Source organism: Diplotaxodon limnothrissa, linkage group LG15, assembly GCF_057381915.1.
Source record: "Diplotaxodon limnothrissa isolate DT_005_m linkage group LG15, D_limnothrissa_male_GT1.1, whole genome shotgun sequence".
Classification (NCBI taxonomy): Eukaryota; Metazoa; Chordata; class Actinopteri; order Cichliformes; family Cichlidae; genus Diplotaxodon; species Diplotaxodon limnothrissa.
The window spans coordinates 22714151-22732138 of NC_140610.1; the positions used below are offsets into that span (position 1 = coordinate 22714151).

General features: G+C 39.7%; 1 protein-coding gene across 1 annotated transcript; it reads right to left on the bottom strand.

Moving 5' to 3' along the window:
- Positions 1–13276: 13276 nt before the first annotated feature.
- On the bottom strand, positions 13277–17281 carry LOC146617522 (uncharacterized). Its single transcript, XM_085372394.1, has 7 exons — positions 17221–17281; positions 14497–14595; positions 14294–14410; positions 14055–14141; positions 13880–13941; positions 13516–13581; positions 13277–13414 (listed from the first exon to the last, which is right to left on the bottom strand). The coding sequence occupies exons 1-7, from the start codon at positions 17279–17281 to the stop codon at positions 13277–13279; spliced, it is 630 nt and encodes a 209-aa protein (XP_085228520.1).
- Between the last annotated feature and the right edge of the window lie 707 nt (positions 17282–17988).

The following is a 17988-nucleotide window of genomic DNA, read 5'->3' on the forward strand; positions in this document are numbered from 1 at the left end:
CGTACTTCTCTGTCTGTCAGTCTCTACTCTCTGCTCTCACATTGACAAATGAGACAGTCTCAGACATGAACACAGCTTCAACTTCCTGCTCACTTCCTCATCAGTGGTTTACTCTTCATCACTTGTTCTGAATTTATTTGTTTTACAGCCTTCAAATGTTTTTGTCCTCCCTCTCTCTTCATTTGTCATGTCTGAGTGTGGGCAGGCAGGAAGGGAGGACCCAAAATGCAGGACTCACTGAGGCGGAAGTAATTTAAAACACACAGCTTTATTGCTGGTAAGAAGCAGAACAGAAAAACACTAACTAAACTGGAAGAACGGAATAAGTAGGCAGGAAGGCTGGCTGGCAAACGGAGCACACAGAGGAAGCGAGGGTGAACAGACGTTAACGATGCGACACCGAGTAGGGGAAGACACAGACACTAAATACAAGAGGTGAACGGAGCAAAGAGGAAACAGCTGGGAGACACGGCTGACATTGATTACACTGACGAGACAGGGAGAGCACAAAGCTGAACGCACTGACAAAGGACACAGACCTACAAAATAAAACAGGAAGCACACGCCAGACAGAGACAGACTCGTAAACAGGCATAATGACGTCATGGACAAACAGAGGGACATACGGGCAGAGAAGACTAAGCACAGGCAACCTAAACCAAACATAAGGGCAAGATAACAAACCTAAACCAGAAATAATCATCATCGTCATCAACATCATCATCAGATAACTAAAGAATCAGAATATAATTGTAATCAAAACAGTATCACCAGAGAATAACTAATCCATAATGCAAAAATAAACCAAAACATAAGAAACTCAAAATGCTGGGTCGACCCGACCCAGGACCGTGACATCATTCATAAAATGAATAATTGAGCTTTTAACAAGAATATGTGTTGATGCCCACAATGAAATATGTTGATACTGCAGCAAACACCACTGCAGCAGCTGGATAAGGACACAGATAAGATGTGTTAGTAGTCTGAGGCCTGCTGTGCATCATTGTATCTATGAAGTCATTTTTCTTCTGAGAAGTGAAGGGGAAGTATTTCTGTGAGAATGTGGGTACAACAGCAGCAACGCTCTGGACGTGTGAGCCTCTAAAGTTGACCACATAAACATCAGAAACACAAATGGTTCACACACTGATGGACTAACAGAGCTGCCCTTAAGTCCTCAACATTTTATTTTTGCTGAGCTGTGGATTTGAAAACACACATTAAATGACACACACGAGTAAACCTTTTTTTTAATTTGCAAAATTACTTAGACTGATTAAATGTTCACAAATGACAAATGTTAACACACTGATGAGAGAGTGACTGTCGTTATTGTCGCCGTCATTTTGAACGTGTGGAACGTTGATTTAAGTCAGTTTTTAGAATACAAATTTATTACATTCATTTCAAGGTGTTTTAATATTGTGTGAGTATAAGTTGGAATCATCTGATAGGAACAGTGAGAGGAGATGAATTTGTTTGTTATTTAGACAAATGTCAGCAGTCAGTACAAACAGAGGAGCTTAAACTAGTAGAGTCAATGTTTTATATGGAGATGAAAGAACAGGAAGTTATACTGGGGAGAATAATAGAAGCACACTTGTACTGTGGTCAGCACTGCAATGCTGTGGTGTGTGTGAGGTGTCAGAGAGAGACAGCACTACAAAACACAATGATAGTCATCACAGCTAAAGTGTAACACATAATGTTAATGGTTTAATGTGGAGCAACAAAACGTGGCTCCTCATCCCAGCTGAACAAGCGAGTGAGAGAGAGCGAGAGGGAGAGTGAGGAAGGCACCTTTTGATAGGATGAACCTCGTACACTATGTGCACATCTGTGCCACATCAGTAATCACAGTCTACATTAAGGTTCAGTCTTCCCTGGGTGACTGTGATGAGGACGTGGTCAGTCTGTCCAGTTCTTGTCACCAGCCTGTCAGAGTGTTATTTTCCTGAGAGAGAACAAAGGACGCGACCCTAAGCGACGGCCTCGAGGGAAACGAGCCGGCATCAGGAACAGGCTATGGGCTCGCGCACACCGCGCACCCATGCCCAGTATCCTGCTAGCCAATGTTCAATCCATCGAGAACAAGCTTGATGACCTCAGAGCCAGAATCAAGTTCCAGAGAGACATTCGGGACTGCAACCTCCTCTGCTTCACCGAGACTTGGCTGAACCCAGTGATTCCAGACCACACCGTGCAGCCGGCGGGGTTCTTTTCGGTTTACCACATGGACAGGACAATGGAGTCGGGGAAGAAAAGAGGTGGTGGAGTGTGCTTGATGGTGAACAACAGATGGTGCGACAGCACAAACATCTCCCCACTCACACGCTCTTGCTCGCCCAATCTGGAACTTTTGATCATTAAATGTCGCCCTTTCTATCTCCCTCGGGAATTCACTGCGGTCATTGCCTGCACTGTTTACATTCCGCCTCACGCGGACTCGGACACTGCCTTATGTGAGCTACATGAGGCTCTCACACATCAACAAACACTTCACCAAGATGCCGCACTCATTGTTATGGGAGATTTTAACAGAGTGAATCTCAAACGGACATTTCACAACCTTCACCAGCACATCAACTGCCCCACCCGGGGCACTAGGACATTAGACCACTGCTACACCCCGTTCAAGAACTGTTACAAGGCTCAGCCCCTGCCGGCATTTGGAAAATCGGACCATGCCGCCATCTTCCTCATGCCTGCTTACAAACAAAGGCTAAAGCAGCAACCACCAATCAGGAGGGAGGTCGCTCGCTGGACGGACCAATCAGTGGCCGCGCTGCAGGATGCACTGGATGACGCAGACTGGGACATGTTTCGGCGCAGCTCTGATGACATCAACATGTTTACGGAAGCGGTTGTGGGATTTATCGGGAAACTAGCGGACGACACAGCAGAAAGATCTATCATCCGAACGTTTCCCAACCCAAAGCCGAGGGTGGATAAAAACATCCGCGACGCTCTGAGATCACGCACCGCTGCCTACAATGAAGGAAGGGCTCATCTCCGGTAATATGGTGAATGCCGATGCTTCACTGGCTGATGAGCTGAACACGTTTTATGCTCGCTTCGATGCCGCAGCAATTAAAACAACAAACGAGTGAAGAAAATGCATTCATCATCACAGAGCATGCCGTGAGGAACACCTTCAGGAGGGTGAACACCAGGAAGGCAGCAGGACCAGATGCAATCCCTGGCCGGGTACTGAGAGCCTGCGCTGACCAGCTAGCACCGGTGTTCACGGAGATCTTCAACCTCTCCCTGGCCCAAGCTGTGGTTCCCACGTGTTTCAAACAGTCCATCATTGTCCCTGTTCCAAAGAAACAACAGCCCACTTGCCACAATGACTACCGTCCAGTAGTACTGACTTCAATTGTGGTGAAGTGTTTTGAAAGACTGATGAGAGATCACATCACTTCTTCACTTCCTGCCACCATCGACTCACTTCAGTTTGCTTACCGGACTAATCGTTCCACAGACGATGCCATATCTCACCTGCTCCACACATCCCTGAGTCACCTGGACACTGGCAGAGGGAATTATGTTAGGATGCTGTTCGTGGACTACAATTCAGCATTCAACACAATAATTCCCTCTAAGCTTTTCACCAAGTTGACGGATCTAGGACTCAGCTCATCACTGTGTCAGTGGATCCTCAACTTCCTCACAGACAGACCCCAATCAGTGAGGGTGGGAAAACAAGTCTCCCCCTCCATCTCACTCAGCACTGGAGCCTCAGGGCTGTGTTTTAAGCCCCCTGCTGTACTCACTGTACACTTATGACTGTGTAGCCACATCAGACACCACCTCCATTGTCAAGTTTGCTAACGACACTGTTGTTGTGGGCCTGATGTCTGACAACATCGAGACGGCCTACCTGGAGAAGATCAGGAACCTGGAGACCTGGTGCCAGGAGAATAACCTCCTCCTAAACATCAGCAAGACTAAGGAGCTGATCATGGACTTCACTACAAAGCAGGCGAGGAATTACAAGCTTTTTTACCCATTTATTAGTAAATTGATTCTACCTCTCTGGTCAAAAACATACATAAAAATACACTACACATACATTATAATATTTTATACATAAATGCGCACTGGTTTATTTCCTTAACACGTGGAGGTAGGACCTTCCCAACCTATTTTAAGATTGTGTTGTACATTAATTTGAAGATTTTTCTTTCTTTATTGTGTTTACAAATATCAAGAAGTAACAAGAAAAGAGAGACCACACCCTTATGATATCACACAAAAGCTGTCAGCTGAGCTCTGTAGAGTGAGCAATCATGATGAAACAGTTGTACATTCAAGCTGCTCTTCAAACTTTTGTCCACCAGATGTCACCAAAGACGACTGTGTGCACTTCAGAAAGCTTCATTTAGACGTCACTGCCACCTGTTTTTCTCCTGATCTGTTTGACTTGTCACCTCTTGTGCAGTTTGCTTAAAGGGTTTTATTGGCTGAGTGGATTGTTCTGTGATTCATCTGTGTACATACATCGATTATCATGAAAAGGCAAGGCAAGGCAAGGCAAGTTTATTTGTATAGCACAATTCAACAACAAGGTGATTCAAAGTGCTTTACAGAGACATTAGAAAGAAAAACAAATAAAAGCATGATTTAAAATTGATTAAAACAAGCAAACAAACAAACAAACTAATTAACAAACAAACAAACAAAACAGGATATAAAATCAAAACAGATAAAATCAGAACAATAGATAAAGTCAGTAGTTAAAATGTAAGTTTTGAAATTTAAGGAATAAATGATTATTTGAAGTTATTTTTCTTAATAGTTGAAGCTAAGTGCACAAAGAAAAGAATTTTGCTCCTACATATGAGATAAAATCAAAAAGTAAAGGTCAGGAAATATTAATGATATTATGATTCATTTTTGTGATGAGTTGATGTTGAAGTTGTTGATCTGTGGAGTCTGACAGAAGCAGGAGAGTCTGCAGTGTTTTCATAGTTCACTGCGTCACCATCTTCATCTTTATGCACCTGTTTAAAACAATACTACACACTTTAGATTCACTCTTTGAAATGCTACTTTTGATGAGCTCTCTGATGGTTTATCTTATTATTAATTATTTATTATTTAGTCTCAAAATTCTCCACTTTTCTCAATAAACAACAACAGTAACAAAAAAGGTTATAAGTGTTTCTGCAACCTGGTTAAAACTGTGTATTTTGTTTTCTTTCATTTGTACATCCACAGTTAAAAAAGAATACATATCACTAACGTGTTGTTCGCTCTGTAAAGTTATAACAGAGTTAAACTCACAGTGTTTCCTTCCATCTTTGTTTTTATTCCTGAAATGACAAAAAATCACAAAAGAGAGCTGAAATAATTAACCTGCAAGTTTATCAAAGCTTTTCTTGTATAAACGTTTCATCTGTGAAGTTCTCACCTTTGGTTTTTGTCCACATGTTGACTGTAACAGCAGATATTAGGAGTGATGCTAAACCCACAGACACGATGATGCATCTGGACAGAAAACCTAAAAACAATGAAACCATTTAGACTTCAGCTTTTTGTTCTGTGAAAAGAATAAATGCTGTGATGAAAACATTCAGTTTTGATATTTTTGTTATTAGATTAAAATATTAAGCCTGCTCTTAGGACCGATAATCAAATACATAAATAAGTTAAATGTCCTTACAAGGCACTGAAAAATATTTTTATTTGCATTTAGTTTCTTTTTTAATTTTTATTTCTTTTTTTTTGTTTCATTTATCTCAAATTGTTTGTTATGAAACAAAAATATAAAGATGCTGAAAAAGTGATGTTAATCAAGCTTCAGAGAACTAGAGTGATAATCAGTTTTTATAGGGACAAATCTGCCTCAGTGGTTTCCGACTGTGACTTTGTGAGATCACTTGCAAAGAGAGTGCTGCACCAAAAACCTCCTGGTGATTTCTTTGGTCACTCACAGTTTTCATAAAGACAAACACCTTTCTTTCCAAGAGTCCAGAAAACTCAAAGTTACAAAGCAAACACGTCTCTCTCAGTTAGAGGAAGAACAGACTATTGTGTGTGTGTGTGTTCTGTGTTTCCTTACCTGTAATCTGAAGCATCAGCAGCAGGAATGAAGACATTTGAATCCACATGACTGCAGCCATCGTACTTCTCTGTCTGTCAGTCTCTACTCTCTGCTCTCACATTCACAAATGAGACAGTCTCAGACATGAACACAGCTTCAACTTCCTGCTCACTTCCTCATCAGTGGTTTACTCTTCATCACTTGTTCTGAATTAATTTATTTTACTGCCTTCAAATGTTATTGTCCTCCCTCTCTCTTTATTCATAAAATGAATAATTGAGCTTTTAACAAGAATGTGTGTTGATGCCCACAATGAAATATGTTGATACTGCAGCAAACACCACTGCAGCAGCTGGATAACGACACAGATAAGATGTGTTAGTAGTCTGAGGCCTGCTGTGCATCATTGTATCTATGAAGTCATTTTTTTTCTGAGAAGTGAAGGGGAAGTATTTCTGTGAGAATGTGGGTACAACAGCAGCAACGCTTTGGAGGTGTGAGACTCTAATTTTGACCACATAAACATCAGAAACACAAATGCGCCTGCTTTTGCACTGGTCACACACTGATGGACTAACAGAGCTGCCTTTAAGTCCTCAACATTTTATTTTTGCTGAGCTGTGGATTCAAAAACACACATTATATGACACACACGAGTAAAGCTTTTTTGCTTTGAATTTGCAAAATTACTTAGACTGATTAAATGTTCACAAATGAGAAATGCAGCTTGTGGGGATAGGTTAATCGGTTAATCCAAATTGCCCATAGATGTAAATGTGCAAGTGAGTGTGAATGGTTGTCTGTCTCTGTGTGTTAGCCCAGTCGACAGACTGGCGACCTGTCCAGGGTGTACCCCGCCTCTCGCCCTATGACAGCTGGGATAGGCTCCAGCCACCCCCGCGACCCTGAAAAGGATAAGCGGAAGAGAATGGATGGATGAATAGTTTTATGGCAGCACCCTCTAGTGGTCTTGAAGCAAACTAAGACATGACATCTCTGGTGTCCCTTACTTTTGTCTGCTGGGGGAGCAGGATTGGATCTAGTGATACATACAGACTGAGTAAGCCGATTAGGACAGGCCTGGAGAAAGAAGAGAAAAATACAACCTTGTACAAACCATGCTTTTAATAAAAAAAATAAAAAAAATGCACAAATAGTAGTTATTAATACAAAAACGTTTTCACATGTTATTTGTTTGTCTGCATTCAGTCTCATTATTAGCCATGATGGAGAGTTAAACATATTGCAGGTAAGACCATGACATTCAGATTTAATGTTGTTAAACTTATTTTGACATACGTTTTGAGATAAGTCTTAAAAGTACATTGTTTACCTTATTTATTATTGATTTACTTTAATCAGATTTGGCTGGTATTGTATTTAAACGTATGACTCTCACAGTATGTTTATTTAACTGCCCAAATAAATGGTGAGGATATGGCCACAGTGGCTGCGAAGCAAGAAGTTGTTTTTTCATTGTGAAGCATAAATAAACATACCACAAAACCCCTAAGGGAGGAGCCATATTTGTTTTTTGTGTTTGCACGTACCATTATTGATGGTAACTGTGATATTTACAAGACGAAGCTTGAGTATTATTACATACATGATAAGGATGTAAGCATGTTAGCCTACAACACACAAACTCAAGTGGTGTTACCAAGATAGTTGCTGACTGGCAAGAAAATTCTGGAAGAAATCTGGTTACATTCCAAAGCACAAATATAGAAAAAAAAAAAAAACAAATATGTAAGATGTAATATCTGTATAAAATAGACTTAAAGGGTTTTCCCCTTTGAGAACTAGCAATAAGCTCCGTGTTTGTTAATGCTCCCTTGCAAGAGCTTAAATTAACTAAAATTCAAGTTTCTGTGTGTCTCAGATTTTGTTAAAAAATTTCTAACTGGTTGTTCTTTGAAAATACCAATACTTATGATAAAGATGGCATTTAAAAGAATAAACATTATCATGCTAGCAATGTGTGGTCAGATGCAAACTCTGTTTTCCCAACTTTTTGCATTGATAACACACAATAAACATTAAGATGAATTTAACCAGCATAATTATTTTATTTTTAGGGAGTTATGTGCAGTGTTCAAAAAATTGAACAGGTGTTATATGAATAATTATCTGCAAACAAAAGCATGACTATCAGAGTTACAGGCATTTTAATTCATCTGCTCTCAACTATCATGTTTCTTTGTCCCTGTTTTTGTCTTTTTTTGTTTCACACTCATCAATGACAGAGTTTGAAATTTTGCTTCTTTTGCAGACTAGAACAGTTAGTACTTCCTGTGAATACTAAGGTGTGACTTCCTCATCAGCACGTTTGTCTTTGAACATTTTATTTTTAGTCACAAAGGGGTGGATAAAGTCAATGCAAAAAAATAAAAAATAAATTACATCTGAGAGAAAAATACTTAACATTAAATGCTTGAGATCCAATATAATCTTTTATTTTATCTTTTACTCATACCATTTTAATGTGGCAAAGAAGCATCACTGACCAGCCCGCTCAGAGCAGCAGAGCTCTGATCTCTTCTTCATTGTCACCACTAAGACTTCAGCCACCCCAACTCTGACAGAAAATAGTTGAATCTGATGTGTTTTTGAGGTCACTTGTTTGATTATGAGGAAGAAAACTTCCAGCAGAGTTTGGACTGAATGTTTAGTTGATCTTGCTAAAAAATGGGCAGGCCTTCAGGAAGGTTTGTTTACCTTCACCAGTTTTTGTCTGTGGTCAGATGATCATATGCATTTATTTGTGCATTAATAACTGTCTACCTTGGTTAAAAGGTGTTTAAGCATAAAGTGAACTTAAAGTCTAGTGGGACTGTATATGAGAATGCATAAAAATGTCTAGAGCGATCAAACTTTGCACAGAGAAAGCAATATTTATTTAAGTATCAGAGGCATGGTGCAATGCTCGCATTATGTCAGCGTCCTTCCTTTTTCACCATCTCCACCTGTAGAGGGAGTCTCAGCTTTCTCAGTAGCTTCATGTCTCATAATATCATGTCTGTTAAGGCAGACAGCATGGAGATGAGAGAGTGTTGTGCCCTTAAACAGGGGAAATAGTGAGGAGAGGTGAAAGAACGGCACAGACACGCAGCTCTCACTCTCACTCGTCTGTATTGAGTTTCAGAAGCAATACAACCAAAACAATATTCTTATGGATGCACTCAGTCTCAGGACAACTGTATCCAAACTAAGTCACTATTGTTCGCTGCATTAGCTGATGAGAATACTTTAGATAACATGAACTGTAGCATTAGACAAAAACATTTTTAACTCGCACATGTTAGCTGACACAGTCACTAACTTTCCACAGCAATCAAATAATACTTTAAGTACTGCATGTCTTTCAGTAGTTAACTTATACAGATAGTAACAGAAAAATCTTCACACAATATGGCGGAGTAATAGCGAAAACTAGCATACGCAGCAACAGAGATTAACTGGAACTTCTCAGCAAAATAGTCCGCAATTCACATCTTTCACTACAATGAACAATGATAACAATGTAATAATCAACAGTAACACACATTTATACAGATTTGTGCATGACAGTTACCTTAAACAGGGGAAATAGTGAGGAGAGGTGAAAGAACGGCACAGACACGCAGCTCTCACTCGTCTGTATTGAGTGAAGGAGGAAGCGCGCGAACCCACCTACTGGAGCCCTGAGGCATTAACAATGGATCAACGCACAATCAACCCAGGCAAAACTTTCACTGCTTATCTCCCTCTATATTCCCACTGCATATTCTATTCGAAAACATTCAAAGCAACAAATAAAACATTAATAAGGGCATGACATGAAATGTAAGGAACAGAGATGTACAACTTCAAAACTAATCAAATTTATGATCCACCACAAGAGCGGATCCAAATGCAGACAAAGGGGGGTGGAGGTGGACATTAACAAAAACTGAGCAGTTATTTTGGCTGAACAAGAAAACAAACAAAAGCAAAGAATGACTAAAATGGAGGTAACTGTCACGGCTGCCGAGGCGAGCCGTGTGGAATAAATGAGGATCCAATCGCAGGCAGTCATGGAGAAGTGAAGGTGATTTATTGAACACAAAAAGAATGTGGACAAACAGCAAACGGGGCTCGAACTAAACTAAACTGGGAAACAACTAAACTACAGAGCACAAACCTGAATGAAAACGAGCAGAGGAGGATGACGATGAACAGCAGGGAGAAGACACGGTGGAACCACAGACTGACACTGAGTAATACAGACAAACCGGCAACAGGCAGGAGAACACACAGGGCTTAAATACACACACCAGTAATCAGGGGATGAGAGACAGGAGGGCAACACAGCTGGGAGGAATCTGGGCTGACGGGACAGGGGAAACGTAAACTGATCACACTCACATACGACGGACCTTCACAATAAAACAGGAAACTCAGACACATGGAACCAGACAAGACATTGAACTAAACAGACAGATTCACAAACAGATGGGGTGACACCATAGACAGACAGATACAGACGCAGACCGAATATAACACAGAACTTAAACAATCATCATCTAGAAAATGATAACAAACTAAAAGCGCTGGGTCACCGACCCAGGACCATGACAGTAAAAAAACATATACAATAAATGGTACATTTACTGTATGAACCGACAACAGACAGATCAAGACAGAGGACAAATACACAAAAGGGTAACAAAGAAATGAGAACCAGGAAAGAAAAACAGCTGGGACTAATCACACACATACTCATTTTCATATCTTAGTACCATCAAAACTGAATGCCTAATTCTAACCCTCAGCCTAAACCTAACCGCAACCTAATTGTAACCCTGACACTAAAACCACATTTTGAGCCTCAAAAATGCCTTCAAATGCACGCGCGCGCGCGCACACACACACACATGCACACACAACACTGCGAGGAAGCAAAACCAAACACACTAAACACATGACGAGGAACTATCAAAATAAAACAGGAAACATGAGACACAGACTGAGAGGCAGACTTGACGCTGGATCTGGGGCTTGGCTAGACGCGACACATGGAACAGACGGGAGGCACAGAGACAGAAACCAAGAGACTAGAAATCACAAAATACTAAAGAATAACTAAGGGAGCCAAGAATACAAAAGACTAAAGCATGAAAATCCACTAAATTTTAGAATATTAATAATCAAAACATAACCACTGGGTCACCATGACAGGACAATGACACAGGTGAAAATGTGACAGGTCATCTGCGCCTGCTTTTGTTTATTTGATTAATCAATTTCAAAACTGCACTGGTCTTCATTAATTCAGACTTAATAATTGTCATTTGCTGTTTAGTAAAGTAATTTCTTGATCTGAAATAGCACAGAGGAAGTCAAACATATCTATGAACTCTTTTCTTTTATAGACCATGTGCAAACAGGCTCTTGGTATATGTGACATAATGGTACTTTACCACACTGGGTATGGAACAGATGAGTCTGAAGGACAGTTAAGCAGTACATGACCAAAGTAGGCCCTCTGAAAATAACCAGATATGCATGACTTTAACGTGACATAAATTACATGATTATTTATGAGATCTGTCCCAAACAATAAGCATTTTCTAACATATATTGTCACAGATTAGGTTTCTGAGTCTTTATTGTTCTCTTACAACCAGAAAAGTTGCTGTGTGTCTTGTAAAATTCTAAAATTAAAAATTAGAATCATAATATATCTAAAGTAAAATGATATACAGGTATGCAGTGAAATGTCAGAGCTTAGTACAAACAAGAGAGGTTTAATAATAGTGATGAGATAACAGGAAGGGGAAGTGGCAATAATACACGCAGCTTTTACTGCTGCTGATTTATCACTGCTCTGCTCAATAGACTCCAGTCTTCACTTCAGAAACCACTCTTCTCTTTCACAAGTCTTTTTCCGCCCAGCTGGTAAGTTATTTGAGTTTATTAAATCAAGGACAGCACATGAGACAATGATACACGATAAAGCAATGCAACTGTTGTTTTGTACAGAGGTTTTCTAGCCAAAAGCTAGTGTCATACCAGTTGCCTTGTTCCCAACATCGCCACTGACTGCTCTCAAACGTGCCACCCATGCTCCAGAGTCAGCTGGTGTTTGCATAGTTTCAGTGTTACAGCCTGCCTCCTACATCAGCCTGCTCCAGTATCAAAGTCACAGCTAACCTTTGCATGTTTAGCTTTTAAGTTCCTGCTTGGATCAACCTCCCAAGCTTCTGATCCAGAGTCGTGACTGGACACAACCTTTCCAGTGACAGCATCTGAACCAGAGCTAGTGCTTCTCATTCTTTTACTCCTAAGATGGATGAGGCCTCAGCTATCTGATTCCCAACCTGTGACTGCCTGCCCATGCTCTTCTTCAGTACCATTGCTCTGAAGGGTTTCGCCTCTTCTGTTGGCTTCCTAGAAGCACTCTGCTTCAACAGTCTCACTAAATAGTTCTTTTACTCTCCTCAGCTCAGGTTTTGTTACATTGTGAATCATGTGTTTATTTATTTGTAAGCTAAAACATCAGTATAAATTAAACTAAGTCATAGATGTTATACTTTCTGGTTTTATATGCAGATAGTTAGGTGTTCATTTGTGTTATAGCAGCTTAATGGAATGTGGAAAAGCAGGGATGTTTTTGGGGGGATTTTTTTACATTATATTTTATTTTTTCCACAAAAAACATCTTAATTAGTAGATGCAAAACTTACAAAACTTACAGTTGGAGTAATAATTAATATTATATCATAGACACAGTTAGATCAGGTAATTCAATTGGACTTAAACAAGTAAGTTTTTGTTACATTTCCAAAACAAAGTAACAATATTAAAAAGGCAAAGAGATATAAAATATTGACTTTGCCTACAGTACATGAGCACACAGTATAAAACGTTAACCTCAACCTCTAGAGGGAGTGTCAGTGGTTTCTTTGTTTCACTACCTCGAAAGCTTGGTGCTGTTTGTATTCATGATTGTACATTAAGAGCAAATTTTTTCACAATTGTATACCAAAGAGATCACTATCATTGACATATGATAGATATTAACAACAACTCAACTTAAATAAAAGGTGGGAAACTTTAGCCAGTGTGTCAATCACGTGTGTCATCTTATCAAATGCAGGTCATTTTTTTCTTTCTTTTTTTTTTAGTTAAAGGAAAATGTAAAAATGTTTTTCACATATTTATCATATAATGCAAACAATCAATCATAAAAAAATGTAACCTTCAGGCTGGAACGTGTTTCTTTTGTTTGTTGATGGTGGAATAGAGGTTGCTGGGATCAGTGGAAACGCCAGCAGAAGAGGAAGGAAATTTCACAGTGCTGTAAGTCACAGTGTCATCTTCATCATTATCATTACAGACCTGGAATGAAATATGATGGAGCACAATTATTTTTTTCTGACCTGTGACAGAAGTTTAAAATTCACGATCTTAATGTTAATATATTCTTTTGAGAACCTTACCTTGGCTTTACACTTGGACCTCCTGATAAAACTGACAGAGACATAGGAGACATCTTCAGCATCAGCCTGAACAGTGAAGACAACATATAGACTGCTCACTAATGCATATGCGGAGTCAGTTTGACAGGTATCAGTCCTTTTGGGGTTTTTCTTGTCCTATTTGTCTTTCATCCATTCTTATAAAGGATAAAAACACATTTCAAAGAATAAATGCAGTAGCTGTGAGAATAATGTCTGTTCACTTTGTTCTGACTGGCTGCTGGACTGGGTCATATCAGGGTTTACACTCAGTCTCTTAAATATGTGCAAGCTGTTCTCATTTTGGGACTTTAAATAAGGGAGTCTTCTAAAAGTAGCTACATACATTTTTTTGGCAGCTGCGTTCACTCGCCACCTTAGTCGCTTCTTCCACCTGTGTTTTGCTTCCTAAAAAAAGATGAAAATACAAGATAAAAGTAAACAAACTTGAGTTTAGAATTTCAAATCCAAGGTTCTCAATTATACTTTCAACTATAGCTGTCATTTTTTTTCTAACTCACCGTTAGGTTTATTCCATGTGTTGATGACTATAGCAAGTATTAGTACCAGAATTCCCACAAGAACAATGATAACCCGTTTCCAAATTTCTGGAAAGAAAAATTAAAACCACAATCACTGGTAATGTTGAGCTTTGGATGCTGTGAGCAATAAAAAGCTTTATGATGGAGCCACAGCTCGAGTCTACAGTCTACAGTTCAGACCTTAGGCTTAATAAAGGTGCAAGCGATGCAGTCAGTACCTGATAAAGTATTTCTTTCAGTTGTTCCAGTTGTTGATGTAGGTTGGCTTGATGGTGATACAGTAGGTGCATTTGTTGATTTTGATGTTGTGGGGATTGGTGTTGTTGTGTGGTCACCTTAAATAAAATAAATGTATTAAAAAAAAAACTTTAGTTCAGCTTTTATTGCCCAAATGTTGACTGTAACAACAGACAGGCACTACCTGATGAAGTCCTTACTGTTCCATTTACTGATGTAGGTTCAATAATACTTGTATTTTTTGATGTGTGTGTTACTGTCTGTGTTGTTGTTACATTGTTGCCTGAAACAATAAAAAAAATGCAGACAATTAAATAAATACATGCAACAAACTGTCCGACATAAAATATTACCGTGGCAGAGGTTTGGTCCCTGGCTCAGCTGCAGAGAAGGAGTGAGGCAGTGAGGTCAAGGGAGCAATGCCAAGAGGCTGGAGGGACAGACTGGAGAGCTAATTTAACTGATGAGGTTTCTCTCTTTATATATACAGTGGGGCAAAAAAGTATTTAGTCAGCCACCGATTGTGCAAGTTCCCCCACTTAAAATGATGACAGAGGTCAGTAATTTGCACCAGAGGTACACTTCAACTGTGAGAGACAGAATGTGAAAAAAAATCCATGAATTCACATGGTAGGATTTGTAAAGAATTTATTCGTAAATCAGGGTGGAAAATAAGTATTTGGTCACCTCAAACAAGGAAAATCTCTGGCTCTCACAGACCTGTAACGTCTTCTGTAAGACACTTTTCTGTCCCCCACTTGTTACCTGTATGAATGGCACCTGTTTGAACTCATCATCTGTATAAAAGACACCTGTCCACAGCCTCAAACAGTCAGACTCCAAACTCTGCCATGGCCAAGACCAAAGAGCTTTCGAAGGACACCAGGAAAAGTATTGTAGACCTGCACCAGACTGGGAAGAGTGAATCTACAATAGGCAAGCAGCTTGGTGTGAAAAAATCAACTGTGGGAGCAATCATCAGAAAATGGAAGACATACAAGACCACTGATAATCTCCCTCGATCTGGGGCTCCACGCAAGATCTCATCCCGTGGGGTCAAAATGATCATGAGAACTGTGAGCAAAGATCCCAGAACCACACGGGGGGACCTGGTGAATGACCTGCAGAGAGCTGGGACCAAAGTAACAAAGATCACCATCAGTAACACACTACAACGGCAGGGAATCAAATCCCGCAGTGCCAGACGTGTTCCGCTGCTGAAGCCAGTGCATGTCCAGGCCCGTCTGAAGTTTGCCAGAGAGCACATGGATGATACAGCAGAGGATTGGGAGAATGTCATGTGGTCAGATGAAACCAAAGTAGAACCTTTTGGTATAAACTCAACTCGTCGTGTTTGGAGGAAGAAGAATACTGAGTTGCATCCCAAGAACACCATACCTACTGTGAAGCATGGGGGTGGAAACATCATGCTATGGGGCTGTTTTTCTGCCAAGGGGACAGGACGACTGATCCGTGTTAAGGACAGAATGAATGGGGCCATGTATCATGAGATTTTGAGCCAAAACCTCCTTCCATCAGTGAGAACTTTGAAGATGAAACGAGGCTGGGTCTTCCAACATGACAATGATCCAAAACACACCGCCCGGGCAACAAAGGAGTGGCTCCGTAAGAAGCATTTGAAAGTCCTGGAGTGGCCTAGCCAGTCTCCAGACCTCAACCCCATAGAAAATCTGTGGCGGGAGTTGAAAGTCCGTGTTGCTCGGCGACAGCCCCAAAACATCACTGCTCTCGAGAAGATCTGCATGGAGGAATGGGCCAAAATACCAGCTACTGTGTGTGCAAACCTGGTAAAGACCTATAGTAAACGTTTGACCTCTGTTATTGCCAACAAAGGTTATGTTACAAAGTATTGAGTTGTATTTTTGTTATTGACCAAATACTTATTTTCCACCCTGATTTACGAATAAATTCTTTACAAATCCTACCATGTGGATTCATGGATTTTTTTTCACATTCTGTCTCTCACAGTTGAAGTGTACCTCTGGTGCAAATTACTGACCTCTGTCATCATTTTAGGTGGGGGAACTTGCACAATCGGTGGCTGACTAAATACTTTTTTGCCCCACTGTAGTGAAGCCAGAGACCTGAGAGAGGAGTGCGCACTGATAACTGACTGGGAAGTTATTGAACTGTTTACAGAAACATCCAGCCATATGTGTGTAGTGCCTTGATAAACACTCCCCAAGTATACAAACATACCAGTGTGTCAGATCTATGATTACAATTACATATTAATGTTACAGCTACAGTAGCCAAAAGGTGGTGCATTATTTAACTGGCAAATTATTACTTTATATTTTTAAGATGGGGAAAAAAAACATTTTCAATAACCAAAAAATCATATTGTAAATCAAATACGTCGAGCAATTATATACATCAAGTTGAGGTAGTTCATCATAATTTCTCTGTTATCTCAGCTCTAACACGTAAACACTGCGTGGCGATAAGTATAAGAACGTTGAAAAAATGGTGCAGAAACCTGCAATCTGTAAGATGGAAAAACCACACAAATGTGGAAGAGTGGATTTGTACAAAATGAAACAGATGGGAGTGGATAGATGCAAGGTTATCAGTGGTTACAGACTCGTTCAATAAAGAGTATTTATGTTGCATCACAAGACAGCTGATCGGTTTGTTTCACTAACTCATCTAAACAAGGCTTTTTGCACAGAGTATAGCATCCGTGGCAGTTTGTCTTCAAACAACAACCGTAATCTCCACTTTTTGACAAAAATCGATTATCGACTTGAATCTGGAAATTCCTTTTTATCAAAATCATCAATATTTTTTCCTTAATGTGGCCATAATACTCCTTCATAGGTAAAGTCATATTACTTAATGAAATCACATGTTGATGCAATATTTGTATTTTAATATGTGTCCTTACCTTTACACTGAAGTATTAGTAGAGAGAATAAAAACACTTCAATCCATCTGAATAGTACCATGGTGCTTCTTCTGTACTCATACACACTAATGACACTGCATCTAAAGATTTGACTTGTTAAAGATAAATACTTGTGCTGTGTGGGGTTTGCGAGGTGTCACTTCCTGCTAGTGACTTCATTCTCCTCTGTCACATCTTGGCCAACAATAGATTATAGGAAGTCAAATGTGTGAAGATTGTCAGTTGAGATAAGTATAATGAGAAATGCAGCTCTCTTTTATTTCTCTTTATTTTGTGATTATTAGAAAAAAAAACACAACCAGGTTTCAGTGTGATGTTTGGGAATGCATATTAACTGACATAAAGAGTTCATTTATTCTGCCACCTAAATTTAACTCCTAATATCATTGATGCAAAACAATGATGCCATCAGAACAAGTGTCAGTAGTCTGAAACCTCTTTAGAAGTCTGATGTCATTTTCTCTGCGTACCAAAATAGGTGTTTTGTTGAGAATGTGGCTACAAGAGCATTTATTGAGATAAACATCATGATAAAATTACAATTTTCCCATCATACTATGTCCGTTTATTTTGTTGTGAAAGTAAACTTTTGCAAAAATTATTTCTTCAAGACAAAATAAAAATCAATAAGCAAATAAGGTCAAATGCAAGACAAATGCTAACACCTGCTGCTCTCTGGCAGCAGCACCATGCTCTCCCTTGTTTTAAATGCACTTTAGAACAACACGCAGCAACACTACACATGAG

Bases quoted from the DNA above. Each gene is read 5' to 3' on its own strand.
- LOC146617522 (XM_085372394.1), bottom strand. From the start codon at position 17,281: ATGGTACTATTCAGATGGATTGAAGTGTTTTTATTCTCTCTACTAATA. The intron at 14,142-14,293 runs GTACTGACTGCA...TTTTCTTTCCAG, and splicing joins TGAAAGAAATACTTTATCAG to AAATTTGGAAACGGGTTATC. The intron at 13,582-13,879 runs GTATGTAGCTAC...TTCACTGTTCAG, and splicing joins AACGCAGCTGCCAAAAAAAT to GCTGATGCTGAAGATGTCTC.